Source organism: Pelophylax lessonae (assembly GCF_965119305.1).
Source record: "Pelophylax lessonae genome assembly, chromosome: 7".
Lineage (NCBI taxonomy): Eukaryota > Metazoa > Chordata > Amphibia > Anura > Ranidae > Pelophylax > Pelophylax lessonae.
In genome coordinates, this window is record NC_138774.1 from 268,138,652 (window position 1) to 268,164,243 (window position 25,592).

The 25,592-nt window shown below is 43.6% G+C and overlaps 1 protein-coding gene across 1 annotated transcript in view; it reads left to right on the forward strand.

Annotated features, from left to right (window-relative positions):
* The window catches only part of COL27A1 (collagen type XXVII alpha 1 chain), a 582,809-nt gene that overhangs the window by 60,005 nt on the left and 497,212 nt on the right, over nt 1-25,592 (forward strand). Inside the window, exons 2-3 of the mRNA XM_082264626.1 lie at nt 2,848-2,918; nt 11,661-12,985. Of these exons, the coding sequence (XP_082120752.1) occupies nt 2,848-2,918; nt 11,661-12,985 (1,396 nt within the window). The remainder of the gene's footprint in view (nt 1-2,847; nt 2,919-11,660; nt 12,986-25,592) is intronic.

Here is a 25,592-nt window from a genome sequence, read left to right on the forward strand (position 1 = left end):
GTTCGGGACTCTGACCAGCCGGCTGACGTGCCAGCTGGTTGCTCGGGTTTCCTGGTGGGACGAGAGATCCAGGCAGAGTGGCGGGAGGGGAGGTCCCCTCCCGGTTCCCTGGATAACGGCTGAGCGGCTGCTGAGCCGAATTGGTTGGTATCAAAGCCAACTGCCAGCTCTAAAAAAAAAACGGTACTGGCTAACTCTAGCTGCAGGCATCACCCCAGTACATGTACGTTGGTTTGCGGGAAGTGGTTAAAGAGAAGTTCACTTGGTGGCAAGCACCGGATTTGGATTTGACCCCTAGTAATTTAGCATATTGTACATAGTCGCTGAATTCCTGGAGTTTTTATTTCAGTTTAGTCAATTTACACCGCACTTTACACATATACTGTACATTTACATCAGTCCCTGCCCTCAAGGAGCTTACAATCTAAGGTCCCTAACTCGCATTCGTGTACTAGGGCCAATTTAAACAGGAGCCAGTTAACCTACCAGCATATCTTTTGGATTTAGCTTTAATGGTGAAGTTATTGTATATAGTCAGTCAACTGGCTTTTTCTATGTCCTGAGACTCTAGCGCTGAGATTTTCCCATGCAAAGTGACTAAGGATGTCTGTCTGCAATAATCATTATAATGAGGTCTTGTGTTGTTGCATTTTTCATTTGCTTAACATTTATGGAGAATATATCAGGAAAAGCGAAGCGAAACTCATCCTTTTTCATCAGGGAAAACAATACATCATGGTGAGAGGTCAGAGCCAGAGACTCGGTAGGGGAGTTCTCTAAAACTACTTGTAGCCAGCCAGTGACTCAGGTTGACCATTACTGAAATATTGCATTATAAAAATTCCCAGCACTCAGCAAAATAAACCTTGCTAAATCCCATTTCTAATATTTTAACCACTTGCCTGTTACGCAAGTAACGCAGTGCCGAATCGCAAAATAGGGCTTGGTCATTAAGGGGGCAAATCCTTCTGGTCTTAAAGTGATTAATAAACATAGAGGCCTCGGCCTATGATTCAGCACATACATGTGGGTGTTCCTATAGATTACAGTAAGACCATACTTTGCCTTGACATGGGTATATATGTCGGTGTTTCTGTAGATTACAGGAAGACCATATTTCTCTATTGTCCATTGACAGACGCAGCTCTCATACTTCTTATCTATTGGGCTATGCTGCCCCCTTCAGGAGTAGTACTAGGCAGGAAAAAAAGCAATTTACCACACCTACGGGGCTGTCCCTATAGGCATAACCCCACACACCCTGCTCAAGCAAAACAGTTTGTTTCTGCCTAGTGAAGGAGTAGGACCTAGTTTTCCTGCTGGGACTTCGGTCTCCATTTTTTTATTCTTTTTGCCATCAGTCCTCCGTACTGCAAGTTTGTAAAGCAGCGAATTGGTCGTCTGTGCACACTTTTATGAAATTCTACAAGGTAGATTTGTTGGCATCTTTGGATGCTTCCTTTGGCCGCAAGGTTTTGCAGGCTGCTGTTTCATAAGAGAATCATTTATTTCTCTTTAGGGGTTTTTTTCATTCATAGGTGAGCTCCTGTTGTTCCTGGTTGAGCTTCTTGTTATCTAGTTGGCTAAGTTTAGCCTTTGGAGTTTATGTTTACTATGTGGTTGCGTTCTCCCCACCCCTCGTGCCTACACTGCTTTGGAACATCCCAATGGATAAGAAGTATGAGAGCTGCGTCTGTCAATGGATGATAGAAAACTGGATTTTTGTAAGAACTTGCGTTAAAATCCTTTTTTCTTGAGTCCATTGACAGGCACAGCACCTGCCCCTCTGATTTGGGGGATGGCTTTGTGTCTTCTTCCACTGCTTGCAACGAAACTGTTTTGCTGGAGCAGAGTGTGTGGGGTTATGCCTATAGGGACAGCCCCGTGGGCGTGGGGGAATTGCTTTTTTTCCTGCCTAGTACTACTCCTGCAGGGGGCAGCGTAACCCAATGGATAAGAAGTATGAGAGCTGCGTCTGTCAATGGACTCAAGAGAAAAGGATTTTACTGTAAGTTCTTACAAAAATCCAGTTTTCCAGTTTGGGGTGTAGAGAACTTTTAAAGTTCTTCCACCATAAGGCCCCACGCACATTGGGCTTAAAAAAACGTCTGTTCCCTTGGCAGAAAAAAAAAACACTTATATAGAGTTTACACTTTCTGCCAGAAAGCTCCAATCGGAAATGCAAACTAGAAGTGTTTTTTTTTTTTGCCTGCTTTTACACGTTGAGCTTAAAATATGCCTGTAATGGTCCTAATGTGCATGGACACATAGGGTAACATTGAGCTGCTTCTACACAAAACTCCTGTAGAAATAGTGATTTTGAATCGTTTATTTATTTTTTTTAAACCCTGCAAGGTAAAGGCATAATGTGGCTCCCGTCTTGCTTCCGGGTTTACGGACTCTAGCGCTGTGACTGGCCGGAGTCGCAATGACGTCACTCCCGTGCAGGACCCGCCGGTTATGGCACAGGGCTCAGAAGGAGCGGCAAGGCCGGACGTTCATTCAGAACACATGCGCCAGTGATGTCACTGGCTCCATGTAATGTAAATACTGTATCTCCTAAGCGTTGCCCGTTTTAGAAAATATTTACACTTCCTACAGGTTAGCCGCCTTATAGGCTTACCTATAGGTACAAGTAATGTGTCAAACTTTAAGCCAGTGTGCATGGACCCTTATTCTTCCTGAAAGAACCCATAATTCTCCTCCTGACTGGTAGAACGTACTGTGAGCCTTAGTTGTAAGCCATGGATGACATATGTGTGCAGCATGTGCCTATGTATTGCTTTCCAATTATTTGTAATTATTGTTCATCATCCTAAAGGCCTTCTTTCTTCTTTTCCCTTTTAGGAGATCGCTCTTTGTTTGGATAATTCTATATATTTCCTGTTGCCTGGATATTTCTCAGGGAGCAGCTGAAGGTAAATGGTTTGTTTGTTGAACTGTAAGCAATGTACAGATTGGGAAGAAGGGGGGGTAATACAGTATACACACCACCCCTCATACCAACACACAAACAACTGTCTGTTATATGTTGTGTTTTTTTTTTTTCTGCTGAATCGGCCAGGCTTTTATTCCCATGTTCCTGAATGCCGGAATTCTAGCATAGAAAAAAAAATGGCAGCCACTAATTGCCACAAACAAGAATCAAAGACGCCAAATTAAAGGGTATAAATATGCTTCTCATGTAACTACAAAAAGGCCCATCTGATGGTCTGTGTGATTGTTGGGAATGCTGACATGGGAATAAGACAAGACAAGCAATTATGATGATAGAGGGAGGTTCATTTTATTAAGGATAGTCTGTACACCAAGTATTTGGTTGAGACGGCACCTCAGGGCAACACTGCTCACCAATGTAAGAGGCTATATCTCTGTGTCTTTATTATAATACACAGAATTGGAAAAGGACTTCTGCATCTAATGCTCGCAGACTATGTGCCCACCCTGGAAGTTCAGCCAATTTTTTTGTTGAAGAAGATGCCTGTTGGGTCACTGCTGAATGCACCAAAATTACATTTTCTCAATGCTGAGAACAGTGTCTGTGAGTACTGAACCTGCATCTACTAGACGCAGTGATGGCGAACCTTGGCACCCCAGATGTTTGGAAACTACATTTCCCAGGATGCTCATGCACTCTGCAGTGTAGTTGAGCATCATGGGAAATGTAGTTCCAAAAAAATCTGGGTTGCAAAAGTTTGCCATCACAGCATTTCACCCACATAACCCACCCAGGTAAATGTAGTTTCAAAACATCTGGGGTGCCAAGGTTCGCCATCACTCAGTATAGTAGATGCAGGTTCAGTACTCACAGACACTGTTCTCAGCATTGAGGAAATGTAATTTTGGTGCATTCAGCACTGACTCAACAGACATCATGTTCAACAAAGAAATTGGCTGAACTTTCTGGGTGGACATTTAGTCTGTGAGCATTTGGTGCAGAAGTCCTTTTCCAATTGCCTAGGAGCACTAAGTTCATAAACACCCATGAATTTGTGCTGAAAACCAGGATGAACAAGGGTGGACAAATTCATTAGGAATTGACTGCACACCAAGCATTGGTGAACATGGTAAAGACAACACCTCTGGACCACACTGCTCACTCATGTAAGAGGCTTTACCTCTGTGCCCTATGTTACCCAGAATTAGATGAAGACTCCTCTGGAAGTTCAGCCATTATCCTTGTTGAAAAAAATGTCACTTAGGTCAGAGCTGAATGCACCAAAATTAATGTCTTTATTGCTCAGAACAGTGTCATTTCGTATTGACACCTGCATCTATGAGAGAGAAGCATTTCACCCACTGTGCCTCGGAGCACTAATGCCGACTTTCCACTGAGCGGTACAGTTCAGTTCAGTACGGATCGGAACGGTACACCTTGATCAGGCTTGCGTTTTCACCACCAACAGTACCTCAGCTCAACAGTACCTCAGCTCAACAGTACCTCAACAGTGTAACTCCTCCCTGTTGGTACAGTACTAATGTACTTTGTACCCCAACAAAAGAGTCCCAAAAAAGTGGTACGGTACAGTTCGGAATTAGGTTACCATTCACAACTTTTGACAATGGAAACGGTAAAAATTGTGTACCGTACCGAACCGAACTGAACCATACCGCTCAGTGGAAACGAGGCATAAGTTTATAAACATCCATGATTTTAGGATGAAAACCAGGTTGAGCAAGTTCATTTTAGGTTATAAAGGAACCAGATGCTGCTTGAGGATATGTTTGAACATTGTGTGCAGTGTGTGCCCATTAATGCACAAGGCATTCTAAGTCAGGAATTCAGAAGGACATTGTCATCTTTACTATTGACCTATGTACACTCCTCGGTGCATGTTGCATGCAATATGTAACCAGTTATATTAACCACTTGCCTACTGTGCACTTAAACACCCTTCCCATCCAGGCCAATTTTCAGCTTTCAGTGCTGTCACACTTTGACTGACAATTGCGCGGTCATGCTACACTGCACCCATTTGAAATTTTTATCATTTTTTTCACACAAATAGAGCTTTCTTTTGGTGGTATTTAATCATCTCTGGGTTTTTTATTTTTTACAAAAAAAAAAGAATAAAGACAGAAAATTTTGAAAAAAAAAAAAAAAGTTTCTTATTTTCTGTGAGTAAATTTTGAAAATAAATTTTTCTCCTTCACTGAAGGGCGCTGATGAGGCGGCACTGATGGGCACTGATAGGCTGCACTGATGAGGCGGCACTGATGAGGTGGCACTTATGGGCACTGATGAGGAGGTACTAATATGCCGCAATGATGAGCACTGATAGGCGGCACTGATAGGTGGCACTGATAGGGGGCACTGATAGGCGGCACTGATAGGCGGCACTGATGAGCACTGACAGGTGGCACTGCTGGGCACTGAGAGGTGGCACTGCTGGGCACTGAGGTGGCACTGCTGGGCACTGAGAGGCGGCACTGGCGGGCGGCACTGCTGGGCACTGAGAGGCGGCACTGATGGGCACTGGCGGATGGCACTGATGGACACTGACGGGTGGCACTGATGGGCAGCACTGATGGGCAGCACCATCAGTGCCCACACTCAGTGCCCATAGTGCTGCCAGTCAGTGCTTATCAGTGCCTAGATGAGCAGGCACTGATGGGCACTGACTGGCAGCACTATGGGTACTGATTGTGGGCATTGATGGGGACACTGATGGCGGGCACTGTGGGCACTGATGGGGGGGCACTGTGTGTATGTTTTTACCTTGTAGTAATCAGGGCACTGGTGATCAGTGCCCTGATTACATGTCTCTTTGTCCCTGGCGCTGTGCAGCTCTCCCTCCTTCCTCACACTGCAGGCTCCGTGTGAGGAAGGAGCGCCGGCGATGAGAGATGATCTCATATGTTTACATATGAGATCATCTCTCATTGGATGATCCGATCACGTGGTGAATGGCCGCTGTGATTGGCCATTCACCACGATCTGTGATCGGCCGTGTCCAAGGGACACGGCCGACACAGATTCTCCCCGCTGCGCGCTCGCGGGAGCGCGCGGGGGGCGTGTCACTGGGAGGCCGTTTAAAAACGGCCTCCCGAAAATTCGAGTCCGCGCTGCAGCCGTATATAGGCTGTAGCGCGGATGGCAAGTAGTTAACTGGATTTTAGAAAAAAAAAAACATGCAAACACTTATCACATTTTTTTTACTGCACGTTTATACAAAGCGGAGGGTTCAGTTGAAAAGGTATGTTTAGTTAATTTTTTTCATGCAATCACAAAAGTTGGGGTTATTTACTATAGCATTCAGATTTCATTTAACACATCTACACAATCTATTCCTTTCCACACATATAACGATACAATAGTTATCTGATCGTTTTAATAGAAGGCCCAGGTTGGGTTCACTTTACATATATGCCTTTTAAACCACATCCAATTCGCATAACGTGAACATGAGCGGGTTCGCACATATCCCTATTGAAAAGGGTCCTGTGTGTTTTTGGGCCTGGTGAACAAAAAATGCTCAGGAGTCAGGACACCAGACTGCAAACTGCAGCCGGACATGTGTGAACCAGCATCATTATTTTTACAAATAGTTTGCACAAAATGATCATTTTGACACACAAACAATTTAAATTAAATAAATAAAGATGATCAGTTCAGTTGAGTTCAGCCAAATTATTTTTCCAATGATGTGTCAAGCAATGCTTTATAATGGAAAATAGTTTGAAAGTATCAGATCTGTATTAGTCATTAGTTTATAATTACGCTTTATTATGGCTAATAATACAAGCCTGGCTTGTACAGGGCCAGGCAGTCCCCGGGCTACAAACATCCGACTTACAAACGATTCCTACTTACAAACAGAGAGAGACAACAGGAAGTGAAGAGAAATCTAACCTTAGGAAGAGAAATTCACCCCTGTAAGAGTTCTCATGGGAAAAGGGTGTCCCCACTGAAGCTTTATCATTAATCCTTCTTTCCACAACAACCCAACATTTTCAAAATCGAATTGTCATAGGGGCAGAAAGTGAGTGGAAATCTTCTGAACAGGGGTAGAGACTGCAAAACAAATGGTACAGGGGTGTTAACCCTTCCCTATGTGATCCAAAAAACGTAAAAATTATTATTTTAGCTGGGGCTACACTTAAAAAATGTACCTGTTCCGACTTACAAACAAATTCGATTTACAAACAAACCTACAGTCCTTATCTTGTTTGTAACCCAGGGACTGCCTGTATAGTGAATATGTCATGAGAGAACTACAGTGGCTGCCATTGCTAATCTCGATTTGAAGGTGTAAGTTCTCTGGCTGTCATGCTGACCCTCTGTCTCCAGGGCTTTTGAGTTACAGATTTGAAAATTGAAGTTTGTTCTAAGTCTGAATGAGGTCAAATTTTCTGATCCGTGGATTTGTTTCTGCATTACTGACCAGTGAGGTTCAGCACAACAGTGAGACATTACAGAAGGTCACCAGTGGCAGCCTCCATCAGCGCAGGTTCTTTCTCTGCTGACAACAATGGAAAGGCTCACAAAATGGGCAACAATTATGGAAATATGAAAAAAATAGTGCTAGTAACACTTATGCAATTGCGCACAGGAATAACAAATCTAATTAATTATGGATTATTAAATAATTATGCAAATAATAAGAGCGACTTGTCTAAAAGCAAATAGCCTATAAATGGTATAAAGGAAAAGAGTAGACCGCGCTCATATGAAAAAGTATTATCAAAAATTAAACGTGCAATGTGATAAAGTGCTCAAAGTCCCATACAAGTTGATTGAATAATCTCTTTAGTGAATAACAATCAACCAGCCACTCGTGTTCGTGGAATAATCGTCTCCTCCTCTGACATCCACATGCACATTCAACTTACCAGATGAAATTGACTCCCTGTACAGGTAGTCAAAACCGCTGTGGATCAACACTCTAGATCAAAGATGAGTGCGCTGTCCCAATAGATAGGGTTTCCACTTTAAATGCCATATGTGAGAACTACCGATTTGTATATTAGAGAGATACCACCGATAGTATATTAGAGATATCCGGATAGGGCATACAGGGGAGATAAGAATGCCTCCTATAGTGTAGTATATTATAAAACGCTTTATTAAAACTCAATAGTAACTTACAATTTAAAATTGCTGAGTTGGACCTGTTTCCAAGCAGAGGACGCCGTTCTGCGTTCCACCTGTGCTCCACACACCGCAAGTGCGTATCCCAGTCCCGACGCATTTCGTCCGCAAGTGTCTGATGTCATCAGGTGTCAATTATGGAAAAGCTATACAAAAAGATGACAACCGCCCCGTTTTATAATTTGCCTTTGAAGTAAGGTGCAAATGGAAGGGCAACGCACTTCACAAACAATCAAAACCCAGCACTCTCACCAGCCAGCCTGCAAACGACATTCCCCCTGTCTAACAGTTCAAAACAGAGGGCTTTGTTGCACAGATTTGCAAACACATATGGAAGCCACAGTGCCCACGTCAAGGCTCCTCTGTATACTGCGGTCCTACCTCTATGGTTTTGAGAGTCTCCAAGTTGGAGCACATACAGGAGTGGATTAATTTTAGGGATCGACCGATTATCAGCAAGGCCTATATATTGAGGGCCGATATTGACTTTTGCCCATATGTCTGTATCGGCCTCGGAACTGGCCGATATTCCAAATATGCTCATTTGAGGGTAAAATGATGTCACATAGCATAATTCCATTTACAAGTTTTATTGCATATCCACTCACATATGTACAAATTAAAGATAGAAGCAATGAAGTGATGTCATGACATCACTTCCGGGTACTGTCTGGCGCCAGATTAAAAAAGACAGCATTCAAAACAGCCAAACTTGGCGTTTTGAATGCTTTTAAGTGCAGAGGAGGGGTCTTTTAGACCCCCAGATCCCTCCACAAGAGTACCTGTCAAGTGATAAAAAATAAAAAAAAATGTGCGAAAATATCGGCCGATACCGATATGCAATGGCCGAAAAACCGATATCGGTCAATCACTAATTAATTTATCTTTTTTGTATCTTAATTGCATTAGTTGCATTGTTATTATTGAAGGTTATTGATACAGCAGTTTAGAATTGGTCTAAAAGAGAACATCTATTGTAAACTGATTTTCATACCCATAATAAAATCAGGGAATGAACATAGAGCAATAGAAGGTTATGTGTTCTGGGACTCATCTGAGGCTCAAAATGCATAAGCCTATGTTTCCACATGCTGTTTGCCTGACCTGAATCTGGATTTAAAATGAAGATCATTGTAATGTCTGTCACGTGATGTTGAGGCACTGTTTTTTTTTTTTTTTTTTTTATTAAGTAGACCCAGGCCTTGTAGGGAATGCAAATTTTTTTATGTTTAAGTCTTACATGTCCACCCCCTTTGGCAGAACGACACGGCTATAGTGTAGACCAGTATGTGAAGCAGAGAGTGGGGTCAATCTAGCCCTCTGGGGATGACTACTATTAATACCCCATATGTCTGCGCTAGGGTACAGTCCGGAAAACACAAGTAGTTATTGGACGTGACTGGTCTTCCTCTTTAAAAACCCACATCCTCTGAACATCAATGAGGCTGCAAAACCCAAGATGGTTTGTTCTGAATGCGGACATAAGTGTCATGTTTTATTAGTTGTAATGTGTTAGTAGCTCAGTAAGTCTGGTGACGAGCAGGGGATGATTGTCGGAAAATCGCACAGTACATCCACAATAATCCTCACTTTCATCTCCGAAACATCACACTGAGCTGTCTCCTGGTATGGAGGCATCGCTTGTAATGAGATAATTGCCAACATGTGGGCATGTTTAAAGGGGAACTCCACAGTGTACAATCTTTTGCATAACTTTACCCTGTGCAGTTTCAGAAAACCATTAACCCCTTCTGTATAAAAAGAAACATTTAGGGCTTTAAGATGCTCTAATGCTCTTTAGGGAGAGTTCTGTGGTGCTGATATTTTCAGTGACACGGCTTTCATCTGTTTTTCGGTGTGGTAAGTTTCCAGCAGTGTAATTTCCAAATAGATGAAGGGCACCTCCTGTATATTCATCATACATGATTTGAGTGCATAAACCACATTCAAAATACCCCTCTTAGAAAATACATGCAGCAAGCTAGTTGTTCTGTGATGGATTGATGCCATGTTAGTCACAAAGTCCATTTTGCCGTACCGGCCCTGTGGCCACTGCTCTTCTCATTGTTTTGCAAGTCCAGTAAGTTGTAAAAAAAGGTTGTTCCTGAACCAGGAATAAAATCTGCTCCATAATGCAATAGTGCCTGTCGTTGCCCTATGTTTTCGAGATATCTGTTCTTGAACTAGCTTCCAAAAGAGTGCAAAAAATTGCTAATTTTTTTTCCAAATAAATTTTTATTAGTTTTAAAACAGCAGTTACATGAAATGCATTCAATATGTCGAGATATAACATAAAAGAACAGTTTACATTTGCAATATATGGTATAGTAAGTCAGAAGATATAACAGGTACAATTAACGATAATTTGTCATTCCAATTGATCCATGGTTCCCAGTGTTTATTATGCATTGAAAGAGAGTGAGAGCGCAACGCCAGTGATTTCTCATGTTCAAATGTAAGTTTCACTGAGGCCACCACTTCTGATAGATTTGGAGCATCCGTGTTTTTCCACCTCCTAGTGATGGTGGCCCTAGCAACCAACAGTATATGTGATGTAACCCACCTAGCTGTGCTAGGAATCAGATCAATATCTAGAGTGAGGAGAGCTAAGGCAGGGTTCGGCTTGATTGGTGATTGTATCACCAACGAGATGAGGCCGAAGACCTGGTTCCAAAAGCTAGCAAGGTTTTTACATGTCCATAGAATGTGATATAAATTTCCTACCTGGCCACAATCCCGCCAACAGAGCGGAGAGTGTGTCGGGTAGAACTGGGACAACCTATAGGGCGTTAGGTACCATCGGGACAAAATGCTAATTCTTTTTTTTGATAATCCAGCTTTAATCCAGTATTTTTTATTTATTTATTTTTTATCGGTTCACACTGATCCGACTTGTCAGGCGACTTGGCCGCCTGACAAGTAGCTTCCAATGCTGTGCAATGGAACCGTTCCAATCAGAGCGACTCAAGTCCTGCACTATTTTTTGGCAAAGTCGGAGCGACATGCGTTGACTTCCATTATGGGAAGTCGTTGCAAGCCGCGCCGAAGTCGCGCTGCACGGGCGACTTCATTAGTCGCCCGAAGTCGGGGCAACTTCGAGTCTGATCAGTGTGAACCGACTCTTAATCTGTAGCAGCCAATCAAATATCCACTTTTTGTTGCCCATTACAACTTCCAGGTGTTGATGTCTATTAAGACTGAAGAGTTACATACCACTTTTATGATAGGTTATTTCACCAATATACTGTACATAATGCTAATTTTTCATCTTGTCCTCATTCTATAAAACATTTTCAAATTCCTCGTACGTGACTGGCATCTAGACTTCGGTTTATAGGGTAACAGAAGGCTGAAATGTTGCCGGGGGCTAATAATACCCTTGAACTGGTTCTTGTTAGGCAGGCCAAAGCAGTTGCAGCTGTTTGTCAGTCATTCAGCAAGATGCACCATAGGAATGTGTGACTGTATGTCTGACCTCCGAGAATCCTTTCTTCTCTTTTAACGTAACTTGTTTTGTTCCTGCCTACACCGAATGTGGTCTTAACCTATTTATGGTTTTGGGTTTCAGATGTGGACGTTCTTCAGAAGCTGGGCCTCATGGGAAGCAAGCCATCCAGCCGCCGAGTTCCCGAAGGGGTCATACCAGACAAATCGGGATTCATTTTGACGCAGAGAGCGCGTGTAGAAGCCCCCGTTCATGCAGTCATCCCGCCTAGCTTAGGAACGGATCTCACTTTGGTGCTGAGCCTGCTCTCTCACCGTATTAACAATGCATTCTTATTCGCGGTCCGAAGCAAAAAGAAAAAACTTGAGCTCGGGTTGCAGTTCATCCCGGGCAAAATTATAGTTTATGTGGGTCACAAGCAGTCTGTATATTTTGATTACAATGTCCACGATGGCCAGTGGCACAATATGGCCATTGATATTCAAGGCCAAAAGGTGACTCTGTATACTTCTTGTGGGAAGCAAAGAGTAAATGCCAGTTTGCCTATAAAGAAAGATGACACATTGGATTCTAATGGGGTTTTCATGCTGGGAAAGCTTAACCAGCAGTCAATACAGTTTGAAGGTACTGTTTGCCAGTTTGATATTTATCCTCCCGCCAAGGCAGCTCATAATTACTGTAAATATCTTAAGAAGCAGTGCAGGCAAGTGGATACCTACCGGCCGAATCTGCCACCTCTGATTCCACTGCTACCCCAAGAAGCCAGGTTGTCTCTAAGCACAGAGATCATTTTAAAATCTCTAGGCAATCTTACCACAGCTTCCCCTCAGTCAGTAAAAACAAACTTGACAACCAACAGCAAAGTCAGGACTCCTGTGAAGTTAACTACCAAAGCCCCAGCCTTGCCTTCCGTGACATCTCCAGCCCCTCACAGAACTCAGCTCTTATCAAGTGTCTCAACCAGGACTTCCACCAACGCACTCAGGATAACTCCAGCCTCTGCCGTTGCACTGGGACAGCCTCAGTCTCACGTCGCCAAACATGGCGCCCTTTCCAGCCAGAACAGCACAAAGAAGCTGCAGCCAGAGAAAGTGACCAAGAAAGCTGTCTACCAAAAAACAACCATCAAGCCTCTAGAGAGTTCTCCGTCTTCCAAGCAGGTTAAAAAGAGCACAGGAAGCCCAAGGAGTACAAACACCACCACTCCAAAGCAAACAGCCGAGAAAAGGACTAGTGCTCCGTCCCAGAAGATTCAAACTGTCATGAACCTCAATGTCCAACCAACCACATCCTCAGTCCTCTACACAAAACCAGCCTCCGGGGGCATTTATTCATCCACATCGACCATTACAAGCCTGCCATTTACTCACGATTACCTGTGGCTTGACCCAACTGCTTTTCCTTATTTGATGGGACCTCCTGGACCTAAGGGAGATCAAGGTGCCCCTGTAAGTGAAATTACTGTTTTGCTTAGTAATTTAAAATGATTGAAACCAAGCAATTATTTTTAGTTCAAAGTCCAAACTGGTAGAACATTAATACTATATCACTGTATTTAGGGTACAGGCTTAATGATTGGTTCATGTAGCAGCTTCTAGAGTGGAATCGTTTTCACTATTTTATTTCTGATGCTCTGTGCAATAATGTGGTTCTCAAACACGGGGTTGTGGCCTCCTCTCTCCCATACCTCCAGCTAGCTGCAGATCCCTTAATCTCCCACAGTGCCTATCTGCTCCCAACCTAACCCCTCACAGTGGCCCACGGTGCCCCCAGAGAGTCCTCGGCCTCCACGGTGCCCCCAGAGAGTCCTCGGCCTCCACGGTGCCGCCAGAGAGTCCTCGGCCCCCACGGTGCCGCTACAGTGCCCCCCAACCTCCCACAGTGCTTCCCAGCCTCCTCTAGAAACCTCATTCCCCCACATCCCTATCTCAGTGACACCCAGGCAGATTCAGAGCCTCCAGCATTTCAGTACATGTTTTGCATTACCATAACTTTTTTTATGCAAGTATAAACTTTTTATCCTTTAACCGCTTTCGGATCGCCCACCATGTATTTACATCGCTAATTTGACGTTAAATACCGGGGTTATGGCAGCAGATAGCTGCCATAAACCCAGTATATTTTTAAACAGCGGGCGGTCTGCTTTGAAATGAAAGTGGTCCCATTGGCGAATTCGCCATGGATGGGCCCCCATTTTATGCCCTCGTAGGACCGGAGTGATGTCAAACATCACTACTTTAAGTGTAAATGTGAGATCTGGGGTCTTTTGACCCCAGATCTCACATTGTAGAGGCTCTGTACTGCCTAAGTCTATTACAAGGGATGTTTACATTCCTAGTAATAGGAATAAAAGTGATTTTTTAAAGTCACAGTGTAAAAATAAAACGTAAAATAAATTAAAGCGTCCCGTCCCTCCGAGCTCGTGCGCAGAAGCGAATGCTTACGCAAGTCGCGACCACATATGTAAACGGTGTTCAAACCACACATGTGAGATATCACAGTGATCGTTCGAGCGAGAGCAATAATTCTAGCCCTAGACCTCCTCTGTAACTCTAAACTGTTAACCTGTAGAAATTTTTAAGACATTATCTATGAAGATTTTTAAGTACCAAAGTTTGTCGCCATTCCACGAGCGTACGCAATTTTAAAGCATGACATGCTAGGTATCAGTTTACTCGGCATAGCATTTTCTTTTACACTAGAGGAAAATTGGGCTAATTTTATTGTTTTCTTTTTTTAATTCAAAATAGTGTATTTTTTCCAAAAGCATTGCGCTTCTAGCATTTTCTCCAAAATAATTGCGCTTGTAAGACTGCTGCGCAAATACGGTGTGACATAAAGTATTGCAACGATCTCCATTTTATTCTCCAGGATCTCTGCTTAAAAAAAATAAAAAATATAATGTTTGGGGCTTCCAAGTAATTTTCTAGCAAAAAAACTACTGATTTTAACTTTTAAACAAAAAGTGTCAGAAATATACAAGTCAGATTTCTGGCATCCTTTGGAACCAGAATGTCCTTTTTGATGAGATACTCCCAATAGGAACATGTCTAAGGGGATGCAGGCCCAGCAGCTTTCCTCATTAGTGCTCTGCAGCTGCACAGCTGATTGATAATTAGGAAACCACTCCCATTTGTCCCACTCAGCACAGAGGCACAGGGGAATAAGCGCAACACATATTTACATACATACATACACAGGGGAACAAACAATGATTTCTTCAGTATAACAAAAGGTAGGAATCTGCAACAAAGGTTGTTATAATCCTTGCAATGTACAGAGATCACCCAGAGGGGAGTGTTTTTTTTCCCTCAGCAAAAGTGAAGCTACGCTTTAATGTTTTGGGCTTGGAAATCTTTGTAAAAATTTGCTGGGATGATTGATGAAATGCATAAAATAATTATTGATGAAATGCATAAAATAATTATTGATGAAATACATAAAATAATTACTTAAAAGAACAGAACACATTGATGCATAGTTCTTGAGACAGTAAATCCTGTTCCACAGCCATCGGAGGGAATGTGAGTTTCCATAATAGACAATGCTTTCAGAACGTTACTGGCTGATGTTAAAGTGGTATTAAACCTAAAACCAAATATGTATTCTGTTGCAGCTTACCATGCATTAACTGTGGTGGCTGCATCAACTTTTTTCTCTTTTAGCTTTTTTTTGTGTTTATTTTTACCTGGTGATCTGTTGGATATACTAGCAGATTTAATTACACTAACTAATTGAAGCCAAACTCCAGCTCACAATTTGTAATCAGTTACAGCAAACCATTTTTTTCTACTTTTTTGGGATCAAGGTTTTATATGGATGATTAAAAGAAGTAAACTTCCATTTATTATTTGTACCTATAGGTAAGCCTATAATAAGGTTTAACTATAGGTACTTTAAATATCTCCTAAACGTGCGCCGTTTAGGAGATATTTACTGTATATGTAGGCAATGACATCATCGGCGCATGCGCTCTGAAGGTACGGCCACCCAGACTGCTTCTTCAGAGCCCTATGCTGTGACTGGTGGCTCCCACGTGCATTCGCGGGTTAGATTTCACGCGGCTCCGGCCAGTCACACAGCTGGAGTCCGCGGACCCGGATGGAAGACTGGTGAAGATGAATGCAGCCTTAAGTTTGCAGGTAAGTTTCACATAATGTGCTAGTATGTGAAAATATGCCTTTACTGTGCAGGTCATAGAAAAAAAAACATTGCTTTACTTCCTCTTTAAAAGCTGAGCATAATAAATACCTATAAACTGCTGGTATTAAATGGGTTGTCTCATCCATGTAAACTAATACATTCTGCTGGAGAGCTTGTGCTTTTGACAAACTGACCTAAAGTGGAACTTTAGTCCTGATTTTTAAAATGGGCAGACAGGCAAAAATTTGAATGCAGAAGAGACATGCTTTATTAAAGAGGTTGTAAACCTCAGAATTAAAAAAAAAAAAAAACCAAAAAAAAAACGAACACCTGAAAGACAAACGCATAATGAGCTAGTATGCAAATGAAATACTTACCATAGAACAAAGCCTCTCGGTTCCGCCCGCTCACCTCTTTAAAGTTACATGCCTACCTGTCCGCCGCTGTACAGTTAGCCGCGCACACGCAGCTCACTATACAAATTTGGCAATGCCAAATCCGACTGAGCTCCAGCGTATGCTCCAATGACAGCAGCTGGCGATCGACCCCCCCCCCCCCCTCCTTGAAGCTGGTCACCCGAAAGTGTCAGCGGCTGGACAGGGAGCTTGTAGACACCACATTGCTATATCGTAAGTGAGTATTGTTCCGCTTTAGGCTACAGTCACACTGCCAATTTGGGCTGGTGTGAATTGTAATGAAAGAAATCAGAGATTCCTGCTGCGATTCTGTTGTTAGTTGCTGCCGCCGGCCCCGTTCAGTATAATGACAGGTCGCTGGCAACTGCAACTATTTATGGCTGTTCGCACAGCCAGCGATTACCTGCAGATTTCTGTGGGATGTACCTATGTACACGTTATAGTGAGCGGGGCCCGTGGTCGCACCTAGCCACTGAGAGCCGCAGCGGCAATCAAAAGATTCCTACCGCTACAGTTCGCACTGGCCCCAAATTGTGGGAGTAATTGTAGCCTTACTGGTCAGATCACTAGATAAGACTAGAAGAAAGAGAGTCTAAAAAAAAGAAAATGAATACAGCCTTCACATCTAAGAATTGGTAAGCTGCAATATAATAAATGTTTGCTTTTGGGTTTAATACTGCTTTAATTTAGGTTCTTCTACTATCTGTCTGCTGGGATTTATGTGAACCTGCCATATGTAGAGGGACAAAATTATGATTTGGTGACTGGTGTGGTAAAGCTTGCGAAAAAGAAAAGACTTAACCCCCCAGTCAGGTCTCCCAAATTTTTCCATTTTTGAACTCCATTCAGGCCCCATTTGTCTCTTCTCAGACCCTAAAATGATGTCCAGCTCGAACAGATATAGGTGGTTCAAGTTGATTCTAAGTATCAATATTGTTCAGCAAGCAGTGGAAATGATCATACAAAAGTGACATAAATGCATTTATTGTAGCCAGCATCAAATTAAGTCTTCCATTGGGGTTATTTAATAATCAAGTAGGTATTGCCATTGGCTCATACCAGTGCAAATTATCAGTAGTGAAGGAATAAAATCGATATCTATCTTTTAAAGTGCTGTGCAACATTTTTATAGTCCTAATCCATTGATAACTCAAAATGTGATGAACGCTTCAAATATCCCAATATCATGATAAATATGATAATATTTTACCATTCTCTATACATATAAAACCATATCAAAGTCGGTTCTGTGACTATCAATACAAAAAGGCCCACATTCACCAATGTGACCACTCGTCAGTGAATACCACCACCGATCACTATCTGCGCTCACCTTAGAGGGGTTGTAAAGTCAGAAGGTTTTTTTATCTTAATGCATTAGAATAAAACACCTTCTGTGTGCAGCAGCCCCCCTCGGCCCCCCTTAATGCTTACCTGAGCCCTTTCTCGATCTAGCGATGTCCATGACTGTCTCAGCTGTCCGGGTCTCCCCTCCTCATTGGCTAAGACACAGCAGAAGCACCATTGGCTCCCATGGCTGTCAATCAAAGTCAGTTAGCCAAATAGGAGGGAAAGGGGGCGGAGCCGAGCCGCAGCTCCGTGCTCCAGTAGGGTTTCCATCATCAATACCGCTCAAAAGAAATAGAAGAATGTCAATGCACTAATTCTCAGTAGTGCACCACTATATATATATATATATATATATATATATATATATATATATATATATATATATATATATATATATATATATATATATATATATATATATATATATATATATATATACACTGCTCAAAAAAATTAAAGGAACACTTTGAAAACACATCAGATCTCAATGCGGAAAAATATAATGCTGGATATCTATATAGATATGGACTGGGTAATGTGTTAGAAAGATGCCACATTGTTTAATGGAAATGAAAATTATCAACCTACAGAGGGCCCCTAAAATCAAAGTGAAAAAATGATGCAGCAGAGCAGGCTAGTCCATTTCCAGAAATTTAATTGCAGCAACTCAAAATGGTAGTCAGTAGTTTTGTATGGCCCCCACCTGCTTATATGCATGCCTGACAACGTCGGGGCATACTCCTAATGAGACGACGGATGGTGTCCTGGGGTATTTCCTCCCAGATCAGGACCATGGCATCACTGAGCTCCTGGACAGACTGAAGTGCACCCCGGTGGTGTCAGATGGACCAAAACATTATGCCCCAGAGGTGTTTTATTAGATTTAGGTCAGGCAAGTGTGTGGGCCATTCAATCGTATCAATTCTTTCATCCTCCAGGAACTGGCTGAATACTCTTGCCATATTAAGCCAGCCATTGTCGTGCACCAGGAGGAACCCAGGACCCACTGCACCAGTGTAGGGTCTGACAATGGGTCCAAAGATTTCATCTCAATACCTAATGCAGTCAGGGTGCCATTGTCTAGCCTGTAGAAGTCTTTCTGTCCCTCCATGGATTTGCCTCCCCAGACCATCACTGACCCACCACCAAACCGGTCATGCTGAACGATGTTACAGGCAGCATAATGTTCTCCACGGCTTCTCCAGATCCTTTCACGTCTGTCACATGTGCTCAGGGTGAACCTGCTCTCATCTGTGAAAAGCACAGTGTGCCAGTGGCGGACCTGCCAATTCTGGTGTTCAATGACAAATGCCAGTCGAGCTTCACGGTACTGGGCAGTGAGCACAGGGCCCACTAGAGTACGCTTGGCCCTCAGACCACCCTTCTGGCAATGGCACGTATTGATGTTGAGTTGGACTGCCTGTGGAACCTCTATAGGGTCCAGATATTGCCTCATGCTAGCAGTAGTAACACTGACCCTAGCCAAATGCAAAACTAGTAAGAAAAGATGTCAGTAGGCCTAAACCTGTAAAACAATTCTGTTTTGGAGGTTGTTTCATTGTTGCCCATCTAGTGCCCCTGTTTCATTTACACCAAAGCAGCTGAAACTGATTACCAACCCCCTCTGCTACTTAACTGACCAGATCAATATTCCAGGAGTTTAATATACCTGATGCTATACTCTGATTAAAAAGTATTCCTTTAAATTTTTTGAGCAGTGTGTGTGTGTGTGTGTGCAAATCAAATGTGATGTCTTACATCGCTATAGTGTGAACCGGTGTAACGTGAGAATTACCTACCCCGTGAGAAAAACCTACCCTCGTGACTTCCGGCCAGGAACAGCTGAGCAGCGCAGCAGTGCGCATGCTCACAGCCCCGGCAACCTAATGTAAAAGCTGAGGAGCTGAGTAGTGCGCATGCGCACTAGTAGAAAATTATGACTGATCCGTGAAAAAAACCTACCCACGCCGCGCTTACATTAAAACATGTCGGCTGCAATATAAGTCATCTCCGCTCCTTTCCCTGTGACTTCCCTCATCTCGGCTAGTAAATATAAAAGCGGCTGGCGGCTCTGTGATTTATGTTTTCATACACCCGCCGCCGCTTTTATATTTACTAGCCGAGATGAGGGAAGTGACAGGGACAGGAGCGGAGATGACTGTTATTGCAGCACAGCTGTTTTAATGTAAACGACGCGTTACAAACAGTGCCGTGCAACCGGAAGTGACGAGGGGTAGGTTTTTCTCACGGGTAGGTAATTCTCATGGAACACCGGCACTAAAGGTAGGACTAAAGCATCACCAGTCAATTGTAGTCATGCCACCCAGGAGGAAATGCCTGGATACGTCACTAAGCTCCACTCTGATGGGTTTCGTCACTTCCTGTGACTTCTTCTCTAAAGAAATCAATGACCCTTTATGAATGACAGATGTTGTAAAATTCTGGCTAACCACTAAGTACACTGTTTTAATACATATATGGGAACTTTGTGATCCAGGCACCCCAATCAGATGATGTTTAAAGTGCTTGACTTGCAAGGCAGCTTGGTCTGAATATATTTCTAGGCTGCTGATTGGCCAAAGAAGGAGTAACGGCAACCGCCTGCTAGAACAGCAGCAAGTGATTCTTGACCGGGTAATAGGATGCGCATAGTAGTAAAAAAAAAAAACCTGTTTTCTTTGTAAGGGTTGGACCTCAGTTTTTTTTATTCCCGTTTCCCCACTGTTGAGATTCATTTTCAATTCTTGCCAATGTGATGGGTACCATTGGGACAGGAAGTAAGAGGCAGTGCCGCTCTCCAGCTTGGTTTTGTTTGGCGTTTAATTACATCCTTCACTCAGGGCTTCTCTGTGCTGACCATGCATGTGCAGTAACTCTGTGAATGTCTCTGGGACCTTCTCCAAAGTGTCTCCAGTCTTAAGACAGGGCCCCACTGAAGTCAATGAGGAGCTACTGCAAAGGCGTTGCCACCATATAGCAACTTTTTGCAATCACCGGAGGCTCAGTGGGTGCCATTGCAAGTTAGGTTTACATCGAGGGAGAAGGAGAGGTAGTTTAGCTCAGCTGTGGTGGTGGTAAAACAGAAGTGCACTTTGTCAGCAAAATATGAACTATGCAGTCACCTTTTCAGCCAGCAGGTGAAACTCTATGTTCTTTTTCACAAGTTCAACTATTTTATCTTTGCTGAAATAAGCCAGTTTTTTAAAGAACTCATTAGCTCTAGCTAAATGATGATTCATTCCTCATCAGGCAGTTCAATCTGCTGTGCTAAAGGAGAAGTACAGCCAAAGCTTGTTTTGGCTGTACTTCTCCAGTGGATCACAAGAGTGTAGTTCATTCTGCACTCCTGTGACCTGTTTTTAGCAGACAGCGGACTGAAGCCCGCTGTTGGCTGACATTACAGAGCCGGTCAAGGCTCAGGCAAGATCCTGACCATATGTCGGGATCCGCCCACATGCCTGGACGGGCACCTGACTCGGCCTCTCAGTGAGCCGCTCCCACCCCCTCTACAGCGCAGTGCTCCAGCGAGTGTGGTGTGATGGACAGTTTAAAAAATATAAACCTTTAGAGTTTCCCTTTAACACCTCAGTGGGGTTTCAAATACACGCGACTTGCCTATTAACCCAGTCACATGAAGTAGATATAGTTTGATCAATTATATTGCACTAGTCCATGAAACGCATGGATATGTAAATGTATGAATTTCTAGTTACTATGAGTTGAGGGACCAAATTCCCTGACAGCACCATTAGCCCAGGTGCAGCCATAGTATGTTTTCAGTTTACAGAATGGAGCATAGTTGTGCACACTGGAACAGGCTGTGAGTCATCCACACACATTACTGGCAGCCTATACTGATGAGGTCACAGCTAATTTCCTCCTCATCCCGAGCAAGGAATCACTTTTTTTTTTTTTTTGTCAATTGTTCAGCTGCGAACATTAATTCCAGGGAAATCCCTCGTACTTTCCTCTCCCTCGGACCAAGAGAGCAGAGAGTGCTCTCTTTATTAATGTGTTAGGAGGCTCTCAGCTTCAACGAGCGGCGTTCATATATACGCTTGGCTTCTGGAATCTTGCACTGCTCTGTTATCCAGGTCACTTGTGAAGATCTCCAGATGCATCATATTTGAGCGGGAAAATGAATGCCAATTTTTGTGGGACTTGCTCCTAGAAACTGATAGCCTCCTTACTCCCCACCTTCTTAGTTTCTGTACTCACATTGTGTGGTCTCCAGATATTTCGCAAGACACCAAGCTAAGAAGTTAGGTGTTAAAGGATGTAAGCAAAGTGCGTAACGTATGGCTACTATTAGGATGAATCCCAAATGTTGAAATTAATACCAGGTTCAATGAACTAAAGGTGAAATAATAGTCCAAACCCCAAGGCCAGCTTCCTTAAAAAAATAGAATTCCACCCCTTTCTTAATAGATTTATGTTTTCCAGGCAGTAACTTTGTGCTGTAGTGCTGCCTCATGCTTCTTCCTCTGTGGTCCAGTGCCAGGCTCTACTGACAGGTAATGCGCTGACAGGAGGATAGAGCAGAGTCAGTGACCTGAGTGCGTCGTCCCTTCTATGTTCAATCAGCGGAGGAACAGATGCCAGTGTATTCCTTAAAACTACAGAGAAAGTGGTGTTGCTCTCCTGGCTGTCCTTACTGGCAAAGGTGTATGAATCAAAATTTTCTGGACAGAGGTGTATGAATAAAAATTTTCTGGACAGAATTGCAAATACTTTGGCAGATAAGACTATTCACATCTGTGTTCAGCTAGTTGTGCTGGATTCCAGCTTAAGTAGATTATGTAGCTGTCTTATTTGGTGTCATTCACATTGGCTGAGGAAGGAGGCGTGGCTTGCCTCCGAAACGTATCCCGACTGGCTATTCCCCTCCAGGTTGGCAGACCAAGTTCCAGGCTTTGACAGCTCGCTCCCCAGCTGACATTCACTGGAGCTGTCACTGCAGCATTGACTGAAAGCCCCCTCACGCCGCGGGCAGGACCATTTTGCTCTGAGCCTTACACTTGCGTGTATAGGTGTAAATGAGTGGCATTTTTTATACTTTTTTCTTTGCATATTAAACTGTACACCAAGAGTCTGCTTGGCGCTTCTCTTCCCTCTCCCTCTTCTTTTTCAGCCCTGCATCTCCCTTGAAGTTAGTAACTGGGTTTTAACCCTCCAGGCTATTTTCAGTCATTCAGACTTTTTTTTTTTTTTTTTTTATGGACAGTACACCCTGTTAGTCCAAAAAGTATAGATCATAGACTATTGGCATCCCCACAGAGAAGGGTAGCACTGAGAATTCTGTTTGTCTTTATTTGGTGAAATGTAGGTCATAATGTGTTTGCTCATAACATGACTAGCTAGGGCACATGTGTCAAACATAAGACCTGCAAGTTGAATCCAGAGGTCTGGCCTTCACACCTCTCCCGCAATTGCAGCACCCCCCCTTTTCTAGGCCCCCACCTTGTCTCAACCTTCGGCAGCAGAGAGGATGACAAAAATCTTCCACCAGATCCTGTGCTGCTCCATGCTGCAATGGAGAGGCTCAAAGAGGACGACAGGACTCTGTGTAGCCACAGCACCCCCTCGTCTTCGCCTCCCCTGGTCTCCACAGTCAGCAGACTCCGGCAGCTGACTCCAGCCCTCCTCTGGTCCTCCTCCAGACTCTGCACTTTCTGCTTCCCAGCTCCGCCCCCAGTTTCTTCCCAGCATCAGAACAAAGTAAAGGGGTGCACTGTGATTGTCGGAAACACTCCCTGTGCACACTGAAGTGCACAGGCACAAACCTCCCTTTTGTCCATTTGATGGCTAACAGGCGTTCGCCAATGCGCAATGGCCCATTCAATGGCTAACAGGCGTTTGCCAATGTGCGACGGAGGTGCCCCGGGCACGTAGGGGAACGTGCATGCGCATGCAATGACCTTTTTGGTCTTGGCGCCCAAACGGCCTATTTAAGGGTGGCTGGTTCATTTACACTTTGCTGTCTTGTCTGCAGCTTCTCCTGTGCTCCTAAACCTGAGACCTGTTGTATCCAGTTTGATTACTGTTTGACCTCCTGGCCTGTCCCTCACGTCGCTTGTCTGTTGCCCGCCCTGATCTCAGCTTGTTTGTGATCACTCTTCTGCCTTATCCTTGTCTATCTGCCGCCGGATCCGAACCTGTTCACCTCCTGGCGGGGCAACCCCGAGGACCATGACCTGGTGCTATACATGCAGCGAAATCCATCCTCACCATCAGATGCTCTGGTGAAGACCGGTTGGCACTTAGATTCTGCACCTTGGGTTAGCCTGTGTCTACTGCCTGGGTGAATCGTCTGTGCTCCATTCCTTGGTGAGCTAGAGCCTACCCTCTGCACGTCAGGCTCGCCTCCAGAGACCTGACAGTGATGTAAGGGAAGTTGGGTGACTCTTGACTTAAAATGGTGGGGGGCTCTTGACATCTGATGTAAAGGGGGGGGGGGGGGCTCTGGACAGCTAGTCTTACAGGTACAACTGGCCCTTTGAGGGAAACCTTAAAGCTGCAGTATACCGATTTTTGTGACTTTTTTACCTACAGGTAAGCCTATAATAGGACTTACCTGTAGGTACAATTAATATCTCCTAAACCTGCATGGCTTAGGAGATATTTGCACTGCATGCAGCCGCTGACACGAGTGGCGCATGCGCTCTGAAGGTCCGACGGACCTTCAGAGTTCCTTGCCGGGAAGTTGCTGAAAAGTTAATCCCCCGTGCGCATGCGCGGGAGTGACGTCATCGCGTCAGAGCGCCGGAGCCGCCGAACCCGGAAGAGACGCTGAGGGATCATGTCCACTCCCACAGCGTTTCCAGGGGTCCATGTCGGGGCTTCGTTCTAAGGTAAGTATTTCACAATGAGCTAGTATGCGGTGCATACTAGCTCATTATGCCTTTGTCTTGCAGGGTTTTTTTTTTTTGAGTATACTTCTGCTTTAAGACTGATGCGGCCCGTGGTGAAACTGAGTTTGACACCCCTGAGCTAGGGTTAGGCAGCATAGTACATAAATTGCTATAGATATAACTGAAATACAAAGGTACAACTCTCATTGTTTTCATTCGCTTGTTTCAGTACAGCTGAGGAGAGTTGGTTAAGATAGCTTTAAAATGTAACTCCTATAGGAAAAAAAAAGTATTGTCCAGATTGAAAAGTAAGATCTGATTTTTTTTTTTTTTTAAATTGAATGTTCTTTCTTTCTTTGGCCTCTACCCTCCTCCTAAAACTTTGATCTTAAAACTTATATAAATAAGTGTAAAAATAAACTGAGCTTTTCTTCTTGGAGTGCGTCATCAGATTCTACATTCATTCTCAGTAGTGATCCGTGTGGCTGATGGACATCTGCGTTCAGAGAGCCCTGCAGATCTCTATGCAGGTCGAGCGTGAAAAGTGGAAGCCGTGTTTGCATCTCTCCTCATTACGTTTACCCATGTGCAAATTTATTGAAGCCATATACTGTATGCATCCTGTGTATGAAGATAAGCAAACTGTTTAATGCAGTCTTTATTCTGAGAGTGTAGTACCCTCCCAGTTGCAGATGGTGTGTATTAAATCCATATGTCATATAAAATATTTCCATTGCAGAACATCCACACACTTCATGCTCACCAGATCTCCAAAATTCCCCCCTCAGCACTTCACACTTTGGCGAGGTGAAAAATTCACACATCGGGAAACGTACTGGTTTTGCCCAGTAATCTGCTTCATAAGCACCATGAGGAAGTGAGCCTAATAATTTACCAGAATGATGGTACATCATGGGTAGCAGCTTGGCAAGCAAAGCCCAAACGTATTCCATCTTCTCTTCATTATTTATTGAAGAAACACATTTGGTCTTGTGTATCAAAGTTTAAAGTTGAAATCCAGACATACAGCTTAACTCACAGTTGGAATGCCTTTATGGGAATTGTGTACCTGCCAAAAGATTTGTAATTTTGTTCAGCCAGGATTGTGGTACAGACAGCACAGCCAAACAGTGTCTTCATTTCTCTTCAATGCAATTAAGTGCAGCAGTCTGGTCAAGGATCCTCCTCAGCATTAAACAGACATTACCATCCTGAGGTGGTCTTCACTCTGTCCTTTCCTCCTGCCTATTGCAAGGCCTTCTACTATGTCTTGTTAATTGTTCTTCCTGAAATGT